General features: G+C 39.8%; 1 protein-coding gene across 10 annotated transcripts in view; it reads right to left on the reverse strand.

Moving 5' to 3' along the window:
* Positions 1 to 20153, reverse strand: part of LOC126983793 (adenylate cyclase type 9-like) — a 418782-nt gene that overhangs the window by 276287 nt on the left and 122342 nt on the right. For 8 of the 10 annotated variants that reach the window (XM_050836960.1, XM_050836931.1, XM_050836953.1 and 5 more), the window contains exons 4-5: positions 18909 to 19055; positions 13384 to 13575 (exon numbers count right to left, since the gene is read on the reverse strand). The exons of 1 other annotated variant lie outside the window; for it this stretch is intronic. In XM_050836960.1, the coding sequence (XP_050692917.1) occupies positions 13384 to 13575; positions 18909 to 19055 (339 nt within the window). The remainder of the gene's footprint in view (positions 1 to 13383; positions 13576 to 18908; positions 19056 to 20153) is intronic. One more of the 10 variants, XM_050836942.1, reaches the window with a different exon arrangement.

The raw sequence follows: 20153 nt of genomic DNA on the forward strand, positions 1-20153 counted from the left end.
AACGCGATATTTTCGATTTAACGCACGTTTAATCGATGACGTCACGCGCACCCACGCTACTTCTGGCGGGAACCGCGCTGAGACGCTAGGGGAGAAATGACCACCGTTATAGTGAAAGTGACTTTTTCAAGCTTTGAAATCAGTGTTAGTGGTGAAGACAATGACATCAACAACATTGAACTCTAACCTCTCGTCTTATCAGGAAGGCTGAGCCCCATTTTTGTGCAACCTCAGTTTGGTGGCCATCCTGTAGCTCAATCTCATTATGGTGATAGTGGAAGTGATACTCAGGCCCCTGAAGATGCATCCCACCACCCTTCAGGGTTATCAAGTTGAAAACATGAGGGTAATAAAGGGGGTTTGTAATGGGGTCAAGTGAGTGGAGGGGAGAGCGGCTGCCAACCACAGCGTACACAGCGCTGCGAACACAAGCTTGCTCAGACCTTAAAGTTACTGCGCTTCATCACATCACCACGGAATCACAACATGACGTAGAGATTTCGGGTTTGAGGCAGATTAAAGAGGTAGGATGGATTAAGTGAATGCTTATAAATCCAAAGCTACTGGGTTAGGTAGAGCCGTGAAATTGATAATAGAAAATGACCAATTTTCGGGAGAGCGCCAGAACGTGGGGTGAGGGGGGACGGTGGCCAATGCAAGTGTCGAGTGTTGAAAGTGAAGTACAAATGTAAATAAAATGAGAACGTGTGTTTTTGTTGTTTCTGTGACCTACTAATGTATTAATAATGTCTTTTTTAAGGTAAGAATAACAAAATCCCCAAAATAGGCAGACTTTCCCAGTGTCCAGGAACGTAACCCCCCTATAACTATTGTTTCTTATGGGGAAATTATGTTTAAATAATGCGATTTTAAATAACACGACATCTCCAGGAATGTAACCCTCGTATTAATCAAGAGGTGACTGTAACTTATAAACCAAAAAGGGATAAGGAAGAGTTAAAGTCAGTGAAAGACCTACTGAAAAACTTAAATGATGAAGAAATACAAGACCTTGAGGAGGAAGTGGAAGAGATTGTTAGGCTGGGTCCTTACATAGAAGGTAAAACAAGGCCAGTTAAATTAATATTGAAATCACAGAAAGTAACTGAGGAAATACTATACAATACAACTAAATTCGGGGAAGTAGAAGAATGTAAGGAAATATATACAGAGAAAAATAGAAATGAAGAAGAAAGAAAGAAATGGAATGAATTGCAAGCAGAGGCAAGAGAGAAAAATAATGCAAGACAAGAAGAGGAAAAACAGGAATTTTTTTGGAGAGTTCTGGGAGATTGAGTAAAGAAATGGTACAGTCGTGCTACGAAGTGTTAACACAGTTTGCAATGACTTTCGTTCAAATAATACATAATATTATTCGAAGGGAAAGGATGTTTAGGAGTGATTTTGTTACAGATACACAGAGAAAGGAAATAAATTGAATAGAGTGGAAGTTTTTACCTTATAACGATATATTAAGCAGCTCTGCCGAAACATTTTGATACGGTTTTCGTTCAAGACATTAAAAGTCAAATGAGTTCTATGTTAAGACTAAGTATATATATAACTGCACAAATATATTGCTCTTTCTTTCAATGTAGTGATAAACCCTATATTATAAAATAACAGGGAAAATAATTAGCTGCACTTCATTTGATGAATGCGAAATAAATACTATATAATAAACTCGCATTTGATGATGACGACATCGGGAATGACATTCATGCATGACTATATAAATCTTGTGGGTGTGAAATCAGCGAGATTCTGAAGAAAAAAAAATCACAAAATCAATTGTCTATATTTTTAATTAACGGTAAAAGCCAAAGAGAAGTATCGACAAGGGGCCAGACATATAATTCAAAGTTGCACGAGACACACGACAGACGACGCGATATAGCCTATTGTCTGGGTAGAGACGATGCTTGGTCAACGCTGCATTGCTAGCCTACCACTTTCTTCCATTCATCACTGTCAAGTTAATTATATACATCTGATCAAAATAATATTATTTATAACTTGTAGGTATGAATAATGAAGTGACCTCTACTCCGCCCCGGCGACTCTGTAAATTAATGAGGCTACATAGCCTATCATTCCAATACATTTCTCTTCGCAACATTCACATAGAGTACACTGTTAAGTTTTCATTGCATTTAAGGGAATCACTGATATTTATTAGGGGTGTGCAAAACTAGACTTTAAAATTTAGTAGTTTTATAAAGGTCGGTAGAAAATGTTTCCCCAAGAGTAGTTGCCAGATGTCACCAGCCTATGCTCCATGTCCAAAAGATTATGAAAACTGTGTCAACACTTCGTAGCGCTACTGTACATAGGGGAAAAGCTGAAAGAGAACAGAAGCTAGACAAGATTGAAATTAATAAGGGATTAAGTGTGATGTATACGAATGTAGACGGGATAATATCTAGTAAATTGGAATTACAAGACTACTTAAAGGAAAAAGAGCCTAAGATTGTATGCTTAACAGAAACAAAGCTGAATGAGGTCATCCAAATAGTGTTTGATAATAATTACAATGTATGGAGGAAGGATAGGAAGGGTAAAGGTGGTGGAGGAGTGATGATAATGATGAGGAAGGAGTTATTAGTGAAATCAGTAGTATATGGAGAAGGAAAGGTGGAAATATTGAGTGTAAATCTGGAGAACAAAAACAGAGAAATGATGATTATAATAGCAACCCATGTACCACCAAGAACAAACTCATGGAGTAAAGAAGAATATGAGACCATGATTGAAGATACCATTCAGAGTTTGGGTAGACTACTCAAAGCAAACAAAAGTCTTGTTAGTTTGAGATTTCAACTGTAAGGAGGTAAATTGGGAAATATTTAAATGTGGAGGTAGTGAAACGACATGGGGGGAAAGATTTTTAAGATTGACAATGGAGAACTTGATGATGCAATGGGTGAAGGAAAACACAAGATACAGAAGTGAAGACGAACCAGCGAGACTGGACCTGGTGTTAACAAAGGGAATGCACTTGTTGAATAAATTAAGGTATGGGTGCCCCCTGGGAAAGAGTGACCATGTGATAATAGTGATGGATACAGAGGAGGAAGGAAATGAGGGAGACGAATCATATAAAAGAAACAGGTTAAATTATAGGAAGGCAGACATGGAAAATCTCAGGAAATACTATGGAGAGCTAGACAGGGAAAAGTTACAGAGAACAAGAGAGGTGCAAGAAAAGTATGATATTTTTATGGAGGCGTATAAATCAGGAGTTATGAAATATGTACCAGAATATATACCTAAAGATAAAGGAAAAAAGTATTGGTTTAATGCAAGATTGTTAGGAATTAGGTCAGTTAACCAGGGGATTAGACAAATTAACTATTTCCCTTTTGGAACTAGTCTCAGGCCAAGAGTTCAAGCCAACTAAGAGTATCGTCTAAGCTCAAATAAGCCTTGGATGGTACTTACATACTTCACTCATCGGCTCCCAGACCGAGACAGTATCACCGTATTCACTGCCTGAAGACTAAACACATTTACCATGAAAGGAATAACAATAGTTCAGTGTTTCCTTTCATGAAATAATAAATAATTGCCCTTGCGGAATAATTAAGAGCAAGGATAATTTAACCGATCGAAAGCCACGCCATCTGGCGAGGGAAATTCAAAATACCCCTTCAGACCCACGTGGTTGGCTTTCGACCCACAACATCACCTGCTCTCGAGCAAACAACACCTTCAGCGCTTCGCCCCACATTAACTCGCAACAGTGCTGACTTAAACTTAGTCTCGAGGACAACAGGACTCCTCCAGAACTTAATTCAAGAGACCACTACTTTTGAAACCCTTCGAAAGATAAGTGCCTCCTACAGTGATTACAAATAGGTATTACTATCAGGCCTGTTAGGATTATCGTTGTAACGCTGGGAGGTGCTTGTAGGGGAAAGCCCGGCACCCCTGCTGAATTAGTGGTAAGTGGTTTGTGTGTCTTTTTTGTGGAGTTGTCCTGGTGTGGTTCTAGTGTCTTGCGAGAAACATAACCGTTGGGTACGGTAAATTCACTGTATCACAAAAAGATGTGCAGATGCAAAGGAAAAAAGAGACAAAGCATGGAAGAGATAAAAAAAATAAGAATCAAAGGAATAAAGAAGATTTTAAGATAGCAAGAAATGAATACATGAAAATAAGGAGAGAAGAAGAGAAAGGATATGAAAAGGATATTGTTGAAAAGTGCAAGGAAGAACCTAAACTGTTTTATAGATTTATAAATGGAAAAATCAAACCAATAGAAAGATTGAATGATGGAAATAAGATAATCGAAGATCCTAAAGACATGACTGAGTTGCTAAATAAAAGGTTCCACCAAGTTTTCAGAAAAGAATCACAATTCAATGAACCACAAGATAACATGATAAATGTTCATGTGGATGAAGTCAGAGTAACTAAAGAGGAGATATATAAAATAATGGAGGAGCTGGAAGAGAGGAAAGCAATAGGACCGGATGGAGTCTCAGGTTATATATTGAAAGAATGCAGAAATCAGCTGGTTGGACCAGTATATGATATCATAAAATGCTCAATAACAACTGGTAAAATACCAAAGGAATGGCGGAGGGCTGAGGTGGTCCCTATATACAAAAGTGGAAAAAAGGAAGAACCTCTGAACTATAGACCTGTATCATTGACCAGTGTAGTATGTAAAATATGCGAGAAAGTGATAAAGAAACAATGGACGAAATTTCTAGAAGAACATAATATAATCACAAAAAAGCAGTATGGCTTTAGAAAAGGCCGCTCATGTGTAACAAACTTACTGAGCTTTTACTCAAGAGCGACGGATGTAATACAGGAGAGGGACGGATGGGTTGATTGCGTGTACTTGGACCTGAAGAGGGTTTCTGACAAAGTTCCACATACAATACTATTATGGAAGATGGAGAATAAAGGAGGACTGAAAGAGAAAATGAAAAACTGGATGATAAATGAAGGACAGTCTGGATTTAGAAAAGGGAAATCGTGTCACCAACTTATTATGTTTCTACTCAAGAGCAATAGACGTGGTGCAAGAAAGAGAAGGATGGGCTGATTGTGTATATCTCGATCTGAAAAAAGCTTTTGACAAGGTTCCCAAAAGAGGTTAATCCCGAAACTACAGAAATGGGGAGGAATGGGCGGAGAGGTCATCAAGTGGATAAAGGATTACTAAACAGGAAGAGAAATGAGAACGGTGATTAGAGAAGAGAAATCAAATTGGAGGAGAGTAGAGAGTGGAGTTCCTCAGGGCTCAGTTCTGGCACCAATAATGTTAATAATATATATAAATGATACACCGATGGGTATAAAAATTTATATGAGTCTTTTTGCAGACGATGCAAAGTTAATAAGAAAAGTGAAGATGGAAGAAGACTGTGAAGAACTGCAAAAAGACCTGGATAGAGTGTATAGATGGAGCCAGTTATGGGAGATAATATTTAATGCAAACAAATGTCATGTTATGGAAATGGGAAAAAGTAAAAAAAGACCGAGGAAAACATACAGGATGGGAGAAGAAAACTTAAAGGTGGTACATGAAGAAAAAGGCTTGGGAGTAACGATGCAAGACACACTATCCCCAGAAAAGCATATAAAAAGTTATTTGGAGAAACCTGCAGGATGATGCAAAATATAAGGGTAAGGCAAGTAAATGATGAAGAAAATTATAACAACACTGATAAGACCAAAACTTGAATATGCTGCAGCTGTGTGGTCACCTCACAAAAATAAGGATATCAGAAAGGTGGAAAGGATACAGAGAATTGCAACTAAAATGGTCCCAGAACTCTCGAATATGACGTAAGAAGACAGACTTGTGTGGGTAGGCGGTGGCCGAAGTGATAGCGTACTGGACCCACATTCGCCGCGTGATGGACGACGCGGGTTCGAATCCTCACGCTACCACTCGGATTTTTCGGTCACCGCCAAGTGGCTTAAAACTACCCACATGCTGTCCTGAAGACCACCCATCAACCCGGACTCTAGAGGAAGCCGTCCAAGCGAATCAAGTACGAGTTCCGGGGGGCAGCATGAGCCAATGCAAGATGGCGCCACTATAAAACACTCGCCTGCGCCAGAACGGGCTGGGCCAACCATCAGGCCCCACCTGGAAGAAGCCTTGGGCCGACCATCAGGCCCCACCGGGAAGATGCCTACCGGCGCAATAGGCAACAACGTAAAAAAAAAAAAAAAAAAAAAAAAAAAAACTGAAGGAGATGGACTTGACGACACTGGAACAAAGAAGGGAGAGAGGAGATCTGATCATGCTGAATAAGTTGGCAAATAAGTTTGATGAGGTGGATAGAGATGACCTCTTCTCTACTGCGAGAACGCGGGGGCTGAGAGGACATGGAAAGAAACTTAATAAAGGAACCTGTTTGAGTGACTTGAAAAAGCATAGTTTACCACATAGAAGTAGTAACACATGGAACAGCTTGCGGGAAGAGGTGGAGGAGACGAGTAGTGTCCACCAAATGAAGGAAAGGCTGGATGAATGTAGATATGGAGACGGGACTATTAGAGCTTAGCTCGGGCCCTGTAGACTACAAATAGGTAAAATACACACACACACACACACACACACACACACACACACACACACACTGCAGGGAGGAGGTATAAGGAAGGAAGGAAGGAAGGAAGGAAGGAAGGAAGGAAGGAAGAAACAGAACAGAGATAGCGGGATGGATGTGAGGGGGAGGCAGGGAGGGGAGGCCGCAGCTCCTGCATGAACCACGTCCCAGAGCCGAGGTGGTGGTGAGACAATGCACTAGCCAGCCACTTGGCAACTTGAGGGAAGAGGAACTGCACACACATGCACATATATCATTTCTTTCTCATTATTTTTGTTATTTTTTGTCAGAATTGATTGTAACTGTCAAATACAAATGTGTGCAAGACACACTTACGTTATTACACAATAATAATATTGAAAGTCAAATAAAACACCGTATCATATCCGACCTACATCCTGAAAACAACTGTAGAATATCCGGGAAGAAATCTCATATACTGGCTAAAGCGAGCCAGGACGCAGCGTGTGCGTCCTCGGATATGGTACAGGGCACGCAAGGGCGCATTATACGCGTCCTCATGTTGAAGGGGTTAATGACACCTTGAACATCAACTGCTTAACGAGATCCTCATTCAGAGCACCAAAATGTTGAAATTATGTGTGGGGGTTTCAGGTGCGGTAAATAAATATAATTAATGGGACACACTGCACCACACATTGACAAAATAAATGAATCAGAGGTGTGAATTTTTGTTTCTAAGTCACTTAATCCTACTTCAGGCTATGACTGAAATCTGGCCAGAAATTACACAGCCCTTGGGTGATATTTCAGATACTAAGGAAGTACTATTGACTTTGAGTCAACACTCACTGAAGTAGGTAACAGCTGGACTTGGACAGCTTGCTGGGTGAATTCTGGCCATTTGGCAGGCCTGATATTTCCATGCAGGGCAATCAGCCTTATTTATTTCAATGTAACTCTCACTGGTGAAAAACTAAGAGTCTAAGATGGAGGAGCTACCAGCAGGAGGTGTTATCAAAGTGATATCCATGGTGAACTTTTTCAAAATGGAGGCTACCACTCTCAGTAGCTCGGGCTGCCACGTCAACACAACTATAAATGTCAGGTAAATATTTACCACAGTTATCAAAAACTACTGATCACCCTATTAACAAGGTACCATTAGCCATGGGAATATTAATCTACCCATTACCATATTTGCAGTCATGATAGATATATTAACTTAATTTTGAGAATTCTTTCAAGATATGGCATGTTGTAATACTGGTGGCACACTGATTTTACTCTTATTGGCAATAAACCATAGAAACAGCACATACCAGTATATTAGTATATAAGTATATAAGTATATATGTATAAGTATATAAGTATATATATATTAGTATATAAGTATATAAGTAGTGCTGGATTAAAAGAAAATGCCCCCAGCGACAGGCAGAGGAAAATTGAAACACACAACATGTTAAAAATGAGGTGAATAGTTTCTTACTGAAGTGATCTTTTACTTATCTTTCTTTTTCCCTTGCTAGATTATGGAACCCTACTGGACATATTGCCCAATGACCTCAAGAAAGGGGGTGATATTTTTATCATATGGTAATAATAATAATAATAATAATAATAATAATAATAATAATAATAATAATAATAATAATAATAATAATAAATTAAAATAATAATAGTAGTTATAATAATAATGATGATAATAATAACTAATAATAACTAATAATAATAATAATAATAATAATAATAATAATAATAATAATATGACAATATTAACCCTCTCGTGCACTGTGATGCCAATGGCGTGTTAAATTTTTTAGGGCCAAAGTGCACTGTGATGCCATTGGCGTCAATTTGGACAAAAATATTACTTTTAAATAGTTATATTCATTCCAATCGCATCATTTTTTGTTTGAGGGTAAGTTTCCTCACCCTCTCCGAAATGAACTAATTGGCAACACTCTCCTCATGCACATATTTGAGCGCGGTTGAGAAAACAAAGACAGTTTCCGGTCACTCTCTTATCTGTCAATCTGCACGTCTCGCTGCTGTGGGCTTTAAACTTTTTGAGGGCTTTCGCACGCCCATGCGGCCCACCCCATAACAGTGATAATAGTGTTATATAGTGCAATACAGTGATTTGATTGGGTGTAATTTGTATTCTATTCTCTTTACAGGCAGTAGCGTATTATATTTTGTGAATTACGTAAGGACGTAAATACGTGATGGCACGGAAGCCCCTGAAACCTGAGGAATATTACCCACTCTTGTACTCAGATAGTGAAAGTAGTGGTGAGAGTGAAACAGAAAGCATTCCCCACTTTGCAAGAGAAAGTGATGAGAGCAAAAAAGACTTAGATTCAGAAGGAAATGAAGGCACGGAATGGGACAGCGCAGAGGACAGGACAGGACAGGAGACGTACTTCCGTCCCCGCTGGACCCGCTCCCTCCTCCCCTACTCAATATTTTTACTTTTCCGCAAATATTTCATGGTGCTAATTGTCTGATTGGAGATTTAAAGGAACCATAAGAATCCTGATAAAATTCTGCTATTATAAATACATATACCTTGAAAAGTTGACCCACAAAGTTTTTAGTTATGGAGGTGGGAGCATGACCTAAGTAGAAAAATTGTTTATGCGCACTTTATTCCATGTCCATAAATGGTCCTACGAATTACTATTATTATTTCTTTAATAATTCATGAAAAACTACAACAAATACAGTACACGACGAAAACACTGGCTGCGCCAGCCATAAATTAATGCAGGAATACACATTACAGTATATAAGTAAAAGATGCCTGATTACTGTACTTTTCTCTCCGTGCGTGGCATCCATCTACGTCTTTTGCATTCCCTTATGAGTGATAAAACATTGTCTTTTGTCTTTAAGCTTAGTGTTGAGAGGGGTTTTTCTAGACACATCGTGAACAGTAGCGTTTGCAGCGCTAGCTCTTTACGTTTTAAACATATGCAAATAGGCCCCAAGACAAAAATGCTTAAAATATGAGAGGTATCTTGCATCATATTAAAGTTATTCGGTACATGGCAACTCAGTATGAGCAACTGACACAAGACATCTGTCACTGTCCAATCTTAATGTCACTCAGTACCCCCAGGCTATTGTTGAGTGGAGGTTTTGTGCTCGTGTGTTCTGTGAGACGCTTGGATTGTCTCATTATTTCCCCCTTTCTGTGGATAATGTGTCATGCCCCAGACGTTTATTTTCTCTTTTTCTATTTTCCTACACATCCTCTACGTGTATCGAAACGCGCGAGAAATTAATCAAGGTGAGGGTATTCGCCGGCTGCCTGGGATTGAACCCGTGACCAACGTGACGGGAGAGCCACTCCTTACCGAGTTGGCCAAAGAGGTACCCCACTGGCTAAGTGGGTTATGGGAGGCTCGTTCATCAGGCATAGTCGCCGCACTACACGACTTTCCCCTCTATGTAGATTAATTTCTGTGTGTTAAGACCTTTAGACTGTGACTCATTTTGGTGCACTATTTCACAATGTCCCCGTAGAGACATACCTCCAATACTTCACGTTTTCTATCAACCTCAGAGAGCATGGGCCATCCTCTACCTGCTACACCTTTGGGGAAACTCAACAGAATTGCAGGAGAGGATGCCCACCATATGCCACCAGTTTAATGAATAGACTTTCTATTCTCTTTTTCTATTACTCTCTCAGTCCCACACAACCTCTGCGTGTATCGAAACACACGAGAAATTAATCACAGCAAGGAGAGGATGTTCACCGGCTGCCTGGGATTGAACCCGCGACCAGCGTGACGGGAGAGCCACTCACCAAGTCAGCCAAAGAGGTACCCCATTCGCTAAATGGGTTATGGGAGGCTCGCTCATCAGGCCGTCGCCACACTACACGGCTTTCTTCCCTATGTAGATTAATTTCTGTGTGTTGAGACCCTTAGACAGTGACCCCTATCGGTTCACTATTCTACAACGTCCCCGTAGAGACATACCTCTAACTCTCCCATTTTCTATTACCCTCGGAGAGCATGGGCCATCCTACCTGTTACCCCTTTGGGGAAACTCAACAGAACCGCAGGATAGGATGCCCACTGCTATGCCACCAGTGTCATGCCCCGAGAGCATATTTTTCTATTTCCTCTATTTCCCAAGATGCCCTCTGCGTGTATTGAAACACATGAGAAATTAATCAAGATCAGGGTATTCGCCGGCTGCCTGGGATTGAGCCCGCGACCAGTGTGACGGGAGAGCCACTCCTTACCGAGTCGGCCAAAGAGGCACCCCATTCGCCAAGTGGATTATGGGAGGCTCCCTTATCAGGCCTAGTCGCCGCACTACAAATGGTGAAGTACAGACCAGTGTCCAATGACGATATTGGTGCTATTGCTTCACTTTGCAAAGCAGGGCATTCAGTGATTGATATTGCACAAAACATAGGCATTAGTGTAAGAACTGCCAGATTGGGAAGCTTTGCCTTGCAAAGCAACACCGCCTGGCAGGCCTCGCAAAACTCATCCGAGGACACTCAACATCATCTAGCGTGATGTTGATAAGTGTCCCAGCATCTCTGCAAGACAGTTGAAGGAATCTAACAGCCAGTTGCTGGGTGAAGTATCGGTGAGAACAGTGCAGAGGCGAGTTCACGGCGACCTGGGCTTCAAACATTTTGTGGCGCGCCTTAAGCCTCTCCTCACCAAGGTTCATAAAGAAAAAAGACTGCAGTTCTACCACAAGTACCTCACCTGTGATGCTGAGAAGTGAAAAAAGAGTGCTTTGGAGTGACGAAGCGAAGTTTACAGTTACCAGCAGAAGGAAGAAGAGTGTACCGAAGACCAGGTAGTGACCCATACCAGCCAAAATTCACTGACAACTCTGCAAAATTCCCAGATTCTTTAATGGTGTGGGGATGTGTCTTGTACTATGGTGCTGGGAATCTTGTAGTGTTGCCCAGGAATGTTTGCATGAACCAAAATAATTATCTGGAGCGGCTTTGTGACAACCTACCCGAGTGCTTTGAGGCGTGCCAGGCTCACACATTCATGCAAGACAATGCACCTTGTCACAGAGCAAAATCAGTAACAATCTGGTTTAACCCTTAGATTACGGCAATCGTATATATAAGTGCGCTACCACACGCCCCACCCATACGAGGATCATATATATAATCATCACACTCTACGCTCCCTACGTTTCAAATATACCGCCAGTTCTTGAGTCAGAAGCATGGTGGAGGCATCTGGAATCTGTACACACTCTCATTCGTCTCCAGCGCACAGCCTACTGAAGGCCACAGATCACTCTCCACTTTTGTTTAGAATACATTTGCCATATCTTGTGACATGTCAAGCAGTTCCTCTGCTCCAGGCGGAAGTAGAGCGTAGGCGAATCAAAGTGACAGTGACTTTGATGACTGCTATGGTAATGACATTGACAGGGGAGGGAGGGGCAAGTAAGGGGGGGGAAGGAGAGAGAGAGAGAGAGAGAGAGAGAGAGAGAGAGAGAGAGAGAGAGAGAGAGAGAGAGAGAGAGAGAGAGAGAGAGAGAGAGAGAGAGAGAGAGAGAACAAGTGGGGTGCTTCCACACGACGCGTCATGGCCACGAGAAAATGTGCAAGGGTTAAGGACTGCTGTGTAGACTTCATTGAGGACTGGCCAGCGAATTCTCCTGACCTTAACCCAATAAAAAATTTGTGGTCCACAATTAAACGCAAGCTATGTGACCACGACACTTCCACGCTTCCCCTACTTAAAGCTGCGCTTCGTAGATTGTGGGCAGAATTTCCTCTGTCTCCTATACAGAGTTTGGCAGAGAGTGTCCCATCACGTCTACAAGAGTGCGTAAGACGCAAGGGGATGCTGACAAAGTTTTTTTTTTTTTTTTTTTTTTTTTTCCCTATTGCGCCGGTAGGCTTCTTCCCGGTGGATCCTGATGGTCGGTCCAAAACTTCTTCCCGGTGGGTCCTGATGGTCGGCCCAGCCCGTTCAGGCGCAGGCGAGTGTTTATAGTGGCGCCATCTTGCATTGGCTCATGCTGCCCTCCCGGAGCTCATCTTTAATCCTAGAATCTAGACTCCGGGTTGGTAGGTGGTCTTCTGGACAGCATGTGGGTAGTTTTAAGCCACTCGGCGGCAGCTGAAAAATTCCAGCTTGGTGGCACCGGTCAGGGATTGAACTCACGTTCTCCTGAACGCGGGGCCGTCTTGCTTATTGTATAAGCAATGTTTTCATCACCACATTAAGTGACGGGCGGACGCGGCCAATGTTTTTATCGTGTACTTTAAGGAAGCCATTGATATATTATGTATAATGATGAATGCAGGTTTGGGGGAAGAAAGTAGCTGAGAAACAAAAATTTTCGGCGCGCTAAAAAAACTGCCGTGACCGGCGAGAGACCCGATGTTTGAAATGAGCGCGGAAAAGAAAACTTATTGAAACTTATGGTGTGCGAAAGGGTTAATAATACTAACAATAATAGTAATAATAATAATAATAATAATAATAATAATAATAATAATAATAATAATAATAATAATAATAATAATAATAATAAAAATAAAATAATAATAAAATAATAATAATAATAATAATAATAATAATAATAATAATAATGATAACAATAATTATGAAAATAATAATAATAATAATAATAATAATAATAATAATAATAATAATAATAATAATAATAATAATAATAATAATAATAATAATAATAATAATAATAATAATAATAATAATAATAATAATAATAATAATAATAATAATAATAATAATAATAATAATAATAAACAATAAAAAGAATAAGAATAAGAAGACGAGTAATAATAACTGCTCTAACTAGACACCTGTGTCATAATCATGATGTGTGCCCCAATGAGGTGGATGCAGATTTGGAGGCCAATTCGGACCAACACGATGGTCACTCCTTGGTCGACGAGGAAACCGTTGAGGACCTCAAAGGTGATAGAGTAGAGGGTTGTGATGATGAAGGCCAGGTACAAGGGAAGTGGAATCACTGTGTAGATCAGCAACAAAACCTGTGTGACAAAAGAAACAGCCTTTTCATCTCAGCCCTAATGCCATTGCAGAAAGAAACATGCTCACCACCTGAACACTGAGGGGAGACTAAGTGAGGACTTTGGGCTCAAAAATTTTTTTTTTTTTTTTTTTTAAATCTAGTCAAGGATAATTAAAAAAATCTTTTCTGAACACAAACATGTATAAATTATCCCAGATATGTTTTTTCAGCAAGTAGCAGCATTAGTAGTGGTGTAGGTGCAGGCTTCATGGTGCAGTATCTAGCTAAAAATCTGCAGCCTGGGTTCGAATCCTGGCCCAGGCAGCCAGTGTGCAGTTTACCAGCTGTTTATCCTCCCATTCAGGCTGATAGATAAACAGATACCTGGGGAAACCTTGGCAAGGTAAATGTGGTAACCCAGATGTCACTGGCCATATGTCCTAGGGCAATGGGTTCTTACTCACCACAGGCTCAAGGGCCAATGCGACAGAGGCAAGCACCAAGGCCATGCGCAGCCATAGCATATGCCCCAACTTTACTTTGGTGCAGGAAAGAGCTGCCTGATCAGCACATGCGACCCACAGCATAGGACAGTTGCCTTATTCTACTAATACATACATATTCTTCTTCTCTGGAGTGAAAATGTATGGCAACACTGATCATGGACACATGGACTGATCAGTGGCTGGGTTGCTAACTCATACAGAGAGGCAAGTGCTTTGCAAAATCACAAGGATGAACGTTGCCTCCACTCCACTTATACAGCTATATTTTCATTGCAATTTTGCAATGATGCTGATGAATAGCAAAAATATAAAGCTTTAACAACTAAAGAAAAGAAAAGGAAGACCTTAGGAAGGAGGATATAAAACAGTCCAATGACTCCATGCCACCCCTCTCTTCATGTGAGGTGTCAGCTGGGATTGCAATATGCCACTCAGCTGACTAGCTCCTCCAGCTTGCCTCAGCCTTGTAACTCCACCACTGGCCTTGATATACATCTTGTCACCTACATTCCAGCTTCTGCTTTAGTGAGGAAATGATCAGAGACTGACCGACTTTTCAGTGCACAACATGCCGCCCTGCTGACTGATTTACATGATTCACCTCAGCCTTCCACCTACACTACTAGCCTCAATTTACCATGTGTAACCTTAGCTCCAGTAAACAATATATACTGGCAAAGGTGCAAAAAACATGACAGAGAATGACAGGGGAAAGGATCCAGCTTGATATTAGTAGTAATACTTGAGGTAAGTCATTGATTTCTACTGTGTTATATACCATATCCCAAATGAATAATGTATGCAAATTTGATGCATCTAAAGTTATTCATAAGAGATGCATGAAGGAAAAATTTTAAGTCAATCTTGAAAAAAATCTGAAAAAATCTAATTGTTAATATTTTTACTTTGAATTGAGGGAGTCTAAAGCTGCCAATGAAGAAAACAATTCTATAATCATTTTTTGATGTGTGAAAAGAAATATGAAAAATTATAGGAACTATACTGTCTATTTGTAGCTTGTAACTGGATCCTACGCTGCTTTTTTAGGTACATCACTGATTGGACAGCAGCCTGAGGCAGCCTTCTCCCACCCATCGTAGAAACAGACCTCGCCACAAACAATTTTTACTTTCATGCTCTGCAGCACACTCACATTGCATAATACACACTTCATTTCTTCATCATTGGTCAGTAGGAAATTTGCAGATTACAACTTTACTAAAAACAACTTAAACTGACAAAAAATAAAGAAAGAAAGTCGAAGACGGGGTTATAAATGTTTACACTGCTTCTTATTCCATTCTGGTTTTTCATAGAATTATCAAGCTACTGTATAAATAAACAATGCATTCTGATAAAGAAAATTCTTCAGAAGACAATGGTATCAACAGATTATTGATAAGTTAGAAAGGTTAGGAGGTAAGCAAGGTTTTATACACAGTTGTGGGTGATGGAGAAGTGGCTTTGTGGCATAAAAACACACTTCAACTGGGGCACTTTCAAGATAGCCTAATATTACAATTTATTAAATTCCTATAAAAACTTGCATACTTCCCTCCCTTTCTTACATATGGATAATCTGTTGACACTATCATCTTCAGAAAAATTTCCTTTAACAGATGGCATTGTTTGTTTTTACAGTAGCTTGATAATTCTATGAAAAAAATAGCATGAAATAAAAAGCAGAATAAACATTTATAGCCCTGTCTTTGACTTCAACTCACATTACTTCCTTTATTTTTAGTCAACTAAGTTGTTTTAGCACAGTTGTAATCTGCAATCTTTCTACTGACCATTGATGAAGAAACCAAGTGTGTATTATGCAACATGAGTGTTTGCAAAAGAGCATAAAAGTAAAACTTGTATGTGGCAAGGTCTGTTTCTATGATGGGTGGGAGAAAGCTGCTTCAGGCCACTGTCCAATCAGCGACGAGCTTAAAAAAGCAGCCTAGGATCCAGTTGCAAGCTACAAATAAATAGACAGTATAGATGGTAGCAAAGCTGCACCATGCAAACAATGGTAATGTCATATCATGTCAAAAATTAAGCATTTGCAAATCCAAAAAGGTTTATCCATTAGAAGTTGTGTATACAGATATCTATATATACCTCAAATATCATGTGTCTAGGAAGTGAAATTACAGCCTCTAGAATGTCTCTAGTGAGTGACATGTCCATGACCTGACATGAGTGACATATATTCATATTTGCAGAAAAAATGGCTCTCCAAAACTATTCATATGCAATGTTTAAACTTTTAATTCTCCATTTTTTTTCTAGAAGCCCTTAGTCTCCCCTTAAGTTCCTCAAAACACCTTAAAGTCATGATTTTCTATGTGATAGTTCTGAATTCACATGAGCCTCCTAGGTAATGTTTATGTTTTAGAGCATGCATGATTATTTCAAATATTACATATTAACTGTTTTTCAAGATTCTTTATTTAGATTTAGTTCAATATTTTGGCAGACAGTTTAAAGATTTATATGGGAGCTTAGTAAAGTAAAAGTGTACATTAGCATCAGGTTCCAACTCTACAAAAACAATTATGAATAGTAAGGACAAAAGCTTCTAAGCAACTTACAACAGCAAAGAGGATGTGTATATTTTATGAATTAATACAGGGATACTGTGTTCAACTTAAGGCATCAAATATTCAAAGGTGTCTAAGAAGTCTTTGCCACTGTATATGAATCCATAATGAAACATGCTTCAAAGAAAATGGATGACCCTATCAAAAAAATAATTGTACACTGTGAATACTAGGTTATATAGTAATAGAACAAATGAAGCACCGCACGTAGAAGGGGAATCACACACCACAAAAAAAGTCAGAAAATGACGTCAAAGTTTGGCAAAATTCAAACACGTGTAACTCAGTTATTTTTTGAGCTATCTTGTTCATTCTTTTTAAATGAAGCTAATAACAAGTACAATTCTGTGATGTGTGTGTGTAAATCTGTTGCTATACGCAGAAAATCGGTAGTGTCACAGAGAGTAAGCTATCACAACAGCGTGTGTAAAGGGACTCTGTTGTCTGAGTCATGGCTTCGCCAGCCAGACTGTCCACTGATTGGCTGTTGGGTAGGCATGGCGCCAGACTGTCTGCTAATTGGCTGCTGGGTTTGCGTGGCTTGACGTCACCTCCCTGTCACCCCCTCTGTACCCTGCCGCCTGGGATGTGACTCCGTTCTCTTGTGCCCGCGCTCCCGGGCCGCAGGCACGGGGTGTCAATAGGAGTGAGGGAACACACATTTTGTAGGGACTTTCTAACTTACTTCTAACGGTGCAAGGAAGTCACATCCACTACCATTGGATAGAAGAAGGATGAAATTAGTGTTATATGCAAAAAAACGAGTCTGGCCAAGGGTGTCGTGTCTCCCTTTCTACGCACGGCGCTTCAAATATATTCAGTGATATTTTGAATAGGTGATTCAAACGAACATCTAAAACCTAGTTTTCGTAAGAATGGATGCAAAATAAATATGTTGAGTTTCAATATAAAACCATGTGGGTAAGAATCTGGCTGAACATTGAGTATATCAATGGAGGAGGCTGAATTAATAAAAAAGGATCTTGTACAAAACTGTTCAGAAATTAAATTATTTCTCGAAAGTCAATTACTTAGGATTGTCAAATGGGCTACAATGAGGTTAACACAACACTGACAGCTATTCCATTAACGAGTTAAATGATTTTTCATCACTGCTTAGTCATTCTTTGGCAGTTACACTGATAGGATGAAAACAGATACAGCAACTGCAAACAAGACCTACTAATTGCTTTAGTTTGAATGATTTTATTTTTACCTTACTTAAATAAGGGAATTTCTCAAAACTTTTAGGAAAAAAGGCTTCACACATTAACAAATTAATGCACACACAAATGCCCTCTCTCTCTATCTCTGTCTCTCTCTCTCTCTCTCTCTCTCTCTCTCTCTCTCTCTCTCTCTCTCTCTCTGATGCACTGATACTGCTTATCATTTCCAGGTATATTCATTGAGCAGTTTAACAATGTACAGTAAAAGTCCAATAATCTGAAAACAGATAATCCAAAAATCCCAATAATGCAGATTTTCTAAAGGGGCTGCTAGCAAAAATTCCAAAAATGAAAATTAAAAAATGAGGCACCAAATGCACTGAGTGGCACCGAGCAGCGAGGACAAGAAATAGGAGACTCAGGAGATATTCAAATTTAGTCTAGATGTTGACAGCCAAATGTTAGCTACTTGTCGGACCGTGTCATAGCCTATATTGCCAGAAAGATGGATTCCACAGCTTCAACAAGTAATATTCCTAAGCAAGTGCTTGAAGACAACAAGGAAAACTGATAAAGAGACAAGTACAGTAGGTTTAAGGAGTTTTGCACAGTACAGTAATTAGATAAAAATATAATAAATGAGTAAAAGTGAATAAATTAAGTGAAAATGCAGCACTCAACCAGCCTTGATTTAATTCCATGATTGTCAGAGGGGTTCGCCTTTCCGAAAACACCTCCTTGCTTGGCCTTTTGGGAACATGCTTTACTTTTTGTGCCTTTATTATCTCTGGATCTGATCTCTTTACATGGATTTACTTTCCTAAAACAGATATTCAGCACTTCTATACATTACTGGTTAATAATAAAACATGTCAATAATCCAAACAATTTGATACTTCAAATGACCTTCAGTCCACTGCCACTGAGATTATTGGACCTTTACTGTATATGTTTCCAGAAAAGGACAAAAGCTGCATTAGGAATTGACTTTTATTGCTACTACAGCCCATGTAACTCCTGAATATGACTGCAGCTCTCTGGCCACCCATCCCTGTGTCCCAAGCTGTACATATTGCCTGGCACACTCACTTCAATACATATGGCAAACATGCCCACTGCTGTAAGGTCTGGGCCCAACCGGGGCAGAGTAGAGGAAGGCTGGTGGAGGGAGTAGGGCAGCAGACTCGCCAGGCTCAGGGAGACAGACATCACCACAGACACCAACAACTGATGGCTCTTGGAAAATATTGAAAGTGCACATTTACTGCAGTGCAACAAGCAATTTTCCAATGAGAATAAAAAAGAAAACACAACATACCTGATTCTAACATTCATATCAACAAAGAGGAGTGTAATTGATCAAGGCAAAAAACACATAACATTGGTAATATGAGTTACATGTCTAGTAAAAAAAAACTAGTCCATTTTATGCAAAATCAAAATAAAGTACTAAGCCCTGACACAATGACAAGAGAAACACAATGAGCACTCAGTGTAAGGAGCCACTACAATTACTACCAATTTATACACAAAACCACAGTATACATATGCATAAAGGGTGACCCAGGAAGTTTGGGCATATCATCAACAGCTGACATTGCTGGACATATCAAATAAACTAGTATCTGTGTTTCTGGAAACCTTTCTTTTAGAAACATGAAGCCCTGCCATGTTAATCCCTACATTACTTAATTCTAACATGATGAACTGATAGAGGAACCAGTTTTTTAAGGAAAGCTGTTTGAAAGCTAATTACTTACATGCTACATTTTCTTTGAAATCAGTCTCTGTGTCACCCCAAATATTGAGTAACACTTACTATATTCTATCTGGATCTGGATCTGGATCTGAACGATAATGTGCAGGGCACCCGTACAGGAGCATAACATGCATATTTGTGTTGGCTGTTGGGGGGATGGGAGAGCCGAGTGTGCAAGGGAGGGAAGTGAATTAAGTGTCATTGTTGGAGTTGGTGTGTTGTGGTGACAAGTGAGTCTGTATTTGTTTTCTGAATGACTCTATTGTACCGCAGTCTAAAATCTGTTGAGGGAGGCTGTTCCAGTCATGTATGGTGCATGGAAAGTATGAGTGCTTGCATGCGTCAGTGTTAGTGTGATATGTTTGGTATTTATGGACGTGTGTGTTACGAGTACCTTGACTGTTTGTGTTGTGTAAGTATGTATGTGGGTCAATGTCAATGTGAGTGTTTGTGATCTTGTAGTAAGTCTGTGCACTTATCTGTGTATGTGAAGAGGTTCCATGTTTATTTGTTGTTTGATCCGTGTTGTAATGCCAGGCGTTTGAGTGTTATTATTTGTAATGAACCTAGCCGCC

Source organism: Eriocheir sinensis, chromosome 5 (assembly GCF_024679095.1).
Source record: "Eriocheir sinensis breed Jianghai 21 chromosome 5, ASM2467909v1, whole genome shotgun sequence".
NCBI lineage: Eukaryota > Metazoa > Arthropoda > Malacostraca > Decapoda > Varunidae > Eriocheir > Eriocheir sinensis.